At 40.9% G+C, this 6,538-nt stretch overlaps 2 protein-coding genes across 2 annotated transcripts in view; both read left to right on the top strand.

Moving 5' to 3' along the window:
- Window positions 1-3,028: 3,028 nt before the first annotated feature.
- Window positions 3,029-6,283, top strand: LOC119585898 (the record flags this gene model as incomplete). Its single annotated transcript, XM_037934623.1, is given in 1 exon segment — window positions 3,029-6,283. A coding segment is annotated over 1 exon segment (3,237 nt), but the record flags the coding sequence as incomplete, so codon positions are not given.
- Window positions 5,890-6,538, top strand: part of LOC119585897 (beta-1,3-glucan-binding protein-like) — a gene marked incomplete in the record, with an annotated part of 5,477 nt that continues 4,828 nt past the window's right edge. The window contains 1 exon segment of the mRNA XM_037934622.1: window positions 5,890-6,538. Coding sequence (XP_037790550.1) covers window positions 6,330-6,538 — 209 coding nt within the window.

Below are 6,538 nucleotides of genomic sequence, written 5' to 3'. Positions count from 1 at the left end.
AAAAAATACACACACAACACCCCACACAAATATTAAAAAGTGAATTTTTTAGGTGAATGGGTGGGTTTAAAAGAGAAAGAAATGGGTTTTTGGAAAGGGGCTTCAAAGGGAAAATTCCCTGGGCCGGGGGAAAACAAAACCATTGTCGATGGTTTTTCAAAACTTGACTTCAAATGGAAAACCCAAAAACGGGATTATCGACAAAAGGGCAAAGCCAATTTAACTTTTAAGATTAAATTCCCACGGGCCCAATACATGGCCAAATTTGAGGGCACCCCCCAATTCCCCCATAAATTTAAACGAAAAAATTTATCAAAAACATTCTTGTCAAGCCCACGTAAATATTGTATTTTATTAGTATCTCATGGGTTCTGAAAAAAAAAATGTTTTCATATCATAATTTTTAGATATTCGACCTTCATTCAAATTCCCTTTTTCCCTGTAATACTAGGGAACCAGGAAAACAGGACATGGGAAAAATACATGTTGCTGCCCAAAGGGACAAAGAGGGAGATCCCTTCAAAAGTTCACATTGATGGGGCAGGTTTTTAATGGCAAGTCGGAGCGGCATTCAGGGAAATTAAGGGGTAATATTTTTTCTTATGCCCGTACACTTTCTAGAAGGGGCAGAATACAATTATTTTTTTCTTTTGGACAAGCCCTCAATCATTTTTCCCCAAAATGCTTTCTACAGCGTGAGAAATATTATGGGTTTTTTACGATATGGGGAGAGGGAAGGGCCCTCATTGGCAAGCTAATTGACAGTGGTGTGGAGGGGAAAAAAAAAATGGGTGCTGACAAAAAGAATCTTTTTTCAATGTTCACTACCCCCCTTGGAAAACCAATCCCCTGGCAGTACAGTGCAGAGCCATTCCAAGGCTGGGGGGAAAAAAAGGATGCCCCCTTTACCCTTTCCACAATGATCATGAAATTGAGAGGCGCTTTTCTGCTACAGGGGGAAAAACACAGCAAATACATTTTGTAAAAAGGGAAAAGGGAGAACGGCCCCTTTACCAATGCTCTTTCACCCCAAAATTGCATTTAAAGCCTTTTTATAAAATTGAAGGGATTTATTTTTCTGGGTCACAATATGGTTTATTTCCCCCCAAAAAGACTCAATTGGGGGGGGGCCTGGAAACCAAGGGGAAAATGGAAGGCAAAATTTCCCAAAAAACTCCTAACCCAAAGGTGAGAGGGTGGGGCTACCTTTTACTTCCCCCGTCACAGAGAAAAATCCTTGTGGCATTTCATCATGAGTTTCCAATAAGCAATTTTCCCACTACATTTGAAGGAAATATGGACAAGAGAAAACTCTACTGCTACTGCCCCCGGGTCAGTGGGCCCCCGGTGATGTGCATGACATCAACTGGGGGTTTTAAAGGGTTTACCCCCCCGGGTTTTTTTGATCCCTGAATTGCCAATCTTTAAAAAAACTCTCTGAGTGGCCCAAAAACCAAATTTTATAAAATGAAGGTTAAAAAAAAAGGGGGGGAAGAAAATCAGGGTTAATGTAACTGGCCAGAAGGGGTGTCACTGGTGACACTACAGACATTTTGGGGAAAGTGCGTTTCACCCCTCCTTTTCCCACCCTTTGACAGCATTTTTCTCAACAAACCCATGACACAGAGCATTTCATCACAGTTTAGATGACAAGGGGGTGGTTACCCTACGGTAGGGGTCAGGGGCATGGGTAAAGGGGAAAAATGGGCCCAAAAAGATGTAGGAAAATTTAAAGTTATGTTTCTAGCCCGGGAAGTAAGGGGTTTAATCGCCTTCAAGCACCCCCTTACTAACAACCCCAAAAGGTTCCTTAGTTTATGTCATTTTCAACTCTGAACGTATTTATGGTTGTGGGGGGTCTTTTGGATGTGTCCAGGAGTTAGCAAACATTGAAAACTGAAATTACTTCCCCTTTTAGTGGCCTAGAAAAATAAAAAATCACCATTGAAGCAAAGGGGGGCAAAACAAGAACCAAACTAGTCCCCATGAAGGGGAACAAAAACGTTTTAAATTTATCATTTCATTCCTTCAAAGATTGGGGGCAAATGGGGGAAAATTTCCCTTTATTGTAAATGGAGTCTACAAAATTTGCAACAAACAAAATGCATGCTTTTTCTTTTTACAAAAACCAAATTGAGTACATGTGGGGTCGCCAAATTGGTTTCAAATTTGAGGGAAAAATTTTGACAAGAGGATTCTTTAAAACCCGTCAGATTTATGCACCAAATCCCCCCTTTTCCCCTCCTTGGGCTGAGGACATGAAAAAATTGGGTTTTACAACACCCAAAAGGTGGTGTTGAAAAAAAAAACCAAAAACCCCTTTTCCCTTTTAGTACAGCCCGGAATGAAAATTGAAGTTACCCCTGTTCTGAAAATGACTCATCATTCTTATACATTTCTCCACTCTTACAAAAACCATTCTGGCAGCCAAATGGGGTCAAACTCAACATTGGGGGGGTTTTTGCCAAGAAAAAAAACTGCCACTCTTTTTTTAACACGGGAGCCAACAGAACTAAATTTTGACATCACGGAAAAATAGAACAAAGGGAAAAATAGGGTGGGGAGTTGAAAATTGATTCTACATACCTTACCCAAACCCGTTTTTTCGGGGGTTTTTTTATGAAATTTTTTTCACTGAAAAAAAAGTGAAATTGGGGCTTTTATTTTCCAAAAGGGATGAGATAACAGGGAACCCTTTCTGGTTTACCTTAAACAATTTAAATGGGCTCTTATAACCCGAAATTTCCCCTTGAAGCTTACAGAAACTTTTGGGTTTAAAGGGGGAGTAAAGGGGTTTAAAATCATGCCCCTTTACTGCCCATACGTATTTGGTTTTTAAACACCCGAAATAACCCCGGGGGAAAAGCAAGATCAATGCCGATGAATTTTCCAAAACAAATTGGGTTTCCAAAGGAAAAAAGGAAGTTTATCAGCAGGTTTGGGAAAACCCAGGGGGCTATGCTTTGTTGAAAACGACTTCCCAAACCTTTACAACAGGGGCAAAATGTCCCGTCTCAGGGAAAGTATATTCCGTAGTGAAAAGAAAGTGACCCTTAAGATGACCCGTAACTCAAAGGAAATCAACCTGTCTGGGCGACTTGAAGGACAAACCATTGTTTTCGAAGGCACAACTCCATTCAGTGGATGGGAAACCCTTAAGGCCTCATTCTTCATTTCCAGTTCTGCTGTTAAAGCCTTTGTGTCCAGGAATGACCGTAAGGTTGAGGTTACAGGAACACTGCACATCAGAAAAGTCAAGGGAAAGATTAATCTCACCATTAATACTCCATATGCTGGCTATGAAACCGTTTCTGTTGACACAAACTACAGCTTACAGGGCCAAGTGAAAACAGTGGAGTTTGAAGCCAAATTTGGCTCACAAGAACTCTCCTTAAAGGGAGACATCAAGACAAACAACATTTTAGCTCCTGAGATGACTCTCAATATCATTACTCCATTTGAAGCTATAAGAACTCTTGGTGGAGAAGCTCACTGGGACCTGAGAAACCTTGTCAAGACTGCCGAAGTGAAGGCTTTCCGCAATGATCGCCACTACCACTGGCAGCTAGAGACAGCTGCTGATAGTCCCCTAAAGGGTTATGCCAATTCCAAGATCACAACTCCCATTGCTGGATGGACAACAGTCAGTTTGGAAGGAAACTTTGATTTCACCTCCATGCCTTACAGGGCACTTTTTACTTACAACAAAGAAGCAGTTATCAGAACATTTGAAGTACAAGTCAGTGTAGCAGAAAATGCAGTATCTGGTGAAATTACAACACCAATCTCTGGATGGGAGAAGATTGCTGTGAGTGGCGACTATTCTCTGGCCAACAACCTTCTGACCGGAAATGTGGAGATCACCAAGAGTTCTGACAAATATCATCTCAATGGGGATATTGCTTTTAATACTCAGAAGCCTAAGGTAAATATTGGCATCAGGACACCTCTAGCAAATGCTGCTAATATTGAGCTGGTTCTTGATGCTAATCTAGTCGATACAGAAAAGAATTTCCATATTACCTTCAAAAGGAATGACATTACTTACTCTGCAGATTTCACAGGCCAAATTATCTATAAGACAGGATTCATGAAGCTGCATACAACTTCGCCCATTCCAGGTTTTACATCCCTGGATGTTGATGCCAAATACGACTTTACTGGAGATGTGAAAACTGCTGAAGCCAATCTTATGAAGGAAGGAAATAACCAGCATATCTCACTGACTTCCACAGTCTATGACAACAATTTCCATGTTGAAGTTGAAACACCATTTGCTGGTTTTGAATCTGTGAAGATGGATGGTGATTACACATACCTCAATAATAAACACAGTGTCTCAGCTTCATTTGAGAAGAATAGTCTGAAGTATAACTTCAATGCTGAGATTTCACTCAATACCAACTCTGTTACCCTGATGCTGACAACCCCAATAGTAGACATTAAGCATGTTGTCATTAATGGCAATTACCAAGCCATTGAGAATGGAATGGAATGCTCCCTTGTTGTTGAAAGAAACCAGGATAAGTTTGAGTTTGATACTCGTGGATATTTCACACCCAAGAAATCAGACCTCCACCTCTCACTAGAGACACCTGTTGAGGGCTGGAGGAAGCTAGAGCTGGATACCCATTATGATATTATCTCTGACAAGAAGTCTGCTGAGATCTCTTTCCAAGGAGATTCACTGATGAAAAAGCTGTATGTTGAGGGTAGCTATAATCTGAAATATGGATCTTTTAAGGTTATGACTCCTATTGAGGACTTCAGAGTCCTGGGTGCTGAATATACACTAAACCTTGATGAATACAACAAGAAATTGGATGCTTCTGTTAAGATCAGTCAAAATTCCAATGAATGGGCCTTCGAGGCATATGGACAGTACAGTGATGATAACATTGTTATAAAGTTCCAGACACCATTTGAGGGCTTTGACACTATTGCTGTAGAAGGCAACCTAAATTATGAAAACAGATCTGGAAGAGGTGTCATCCTGTTTGGGTCTTATAAGTTTACCACCAGCATTACTTATGCAAATGACAACATGTCCTTTGAGCTGACGACTCCCTTTGATGCAATGAAGACTGTGTCCCTTTCAGCCCAGTACAGCTGGACCACCAGCCAAAAGAGCTATACTCTAAACATCATTTACAATGACAAGAACTTCGTTCTCTCCAGCTCTCTGCAGCTCTCTACAAGGGCCTCTGACATCACCTTCCAGGCCGGAACTCCTTTCAAGGGTTTCCAGAACACTTTCATTGAAATTAAGTATGATGTTGATAACAGAGAGGAGCTCCTTGCATCCCGTGTCAGTGTAGATGATCACAAATACAGCTTTGTTGTAGGTGGATTTATTGAAGACAAGCTAGCCATGTTCAAGTGGAACCTTAACTCTCCTTTCAGTGGCTGGACTGATGCCAAGTTTGTAGCAAAGATTGATCTTTCCAGTGAAAATAAAAACATTGAAATCTCCCTTGAGAAAGAAGGAGACCTTAAAGCTATTGCAGTCTCTGGCAAGTTCATTGGCAGTACATTGGACTTTAATCTGCAAACTCCTTTCAGAGGGCTCAATAATTTCAACGTGTTTGGATCTCTTAACCGGTCCAAGAGGTCTCTTGAAATGAGAATGATGAATGATGCAGGACAAGTATCTTTAGCTGGCAATTTCAATTCCCTCAGATTCAACATGAAGACTCCATTTGAAAGAGCAGAACAGATCTCCTGGGAGATCACCAAGACTGGTGAAGGCTCCTACAAAGCTGAATGGAGGAGGAATGATAATTATGCAATACTTACAATAGAAAAGGACACAATTAAGCAATCCTTTGATTTGAATATAAAGAGTGAATTTCAGGGATGGGAGATCCTGGCTCTTACTGGAAGACTGGACGAAGGGACAAAACAAGCCTACCTCAGTGGAGCCATTAATGAACAGAAGATCACCATCTCTGGATCAGGTTCTGTCAGTAACAAAGTGAAATACAGTATGACAATTGAAACTCCCTATGAAAATTACAGGGAAGTAAAAGTGCAACTTAATTATGCAAAAAGAAAGAACACAATGAAATTGGAAGCCTCTTCATCCTCTTCTGATTTCCATCTTCTGTGGTCATACTCAGGATCAGGCCTTGAAGCTCACCTTATTGTACCTAATTCACAGCAGAACACTGAAATCTCCATGAACATCGCCCCTACTCAAGGAAAAATAACCATAACATCACGATTTGAACTTATCAAGGGACTACCTCCAGGAATACCATGTTAATCTTGATCAGTATGTTATCACTGCTGACCATATTATCAAGCTGAATGGTCATGAGGTTTTCAAGATGGAATTTGAGAGGAATGCTCCTGAACAGAAGGGACACCTAGAAATTCACATTCATGTTGCAGAACGCCACACAACCATCCACTTCCATCGTGAGGGCTTTAGCAAGCTTAATTTCCTGTTTAAACGTGAGGTACCCCAGTATGGTGAAAAACACTTCAAGGTTGACATAACTGGATCAGGAGCATTGCCAGAAAAGGGTGCACTTGA

This window comes from Penaeus monodon, chromosome 20, assembly GCF_015228065.2.
Source record: "Penaeus monodon isolate SGIC_2016 chromosome 20, NSTDA_Pmon_1, whole genome shotgun sequence".
In the NCBI taxonomy this organism is placed as follows: domain Eukaryota; kingdom Metazoa; phylum Arthropoda; class Malacostraca; order Decapoda; family Penaeidae; genus Penaeus; species Penaeus monodon.
The sequence above is the reverse complement of the archived record's forward strand: the minus strand, read 5'-3'. Positions and strand labels throughout refer to the sequence as shown.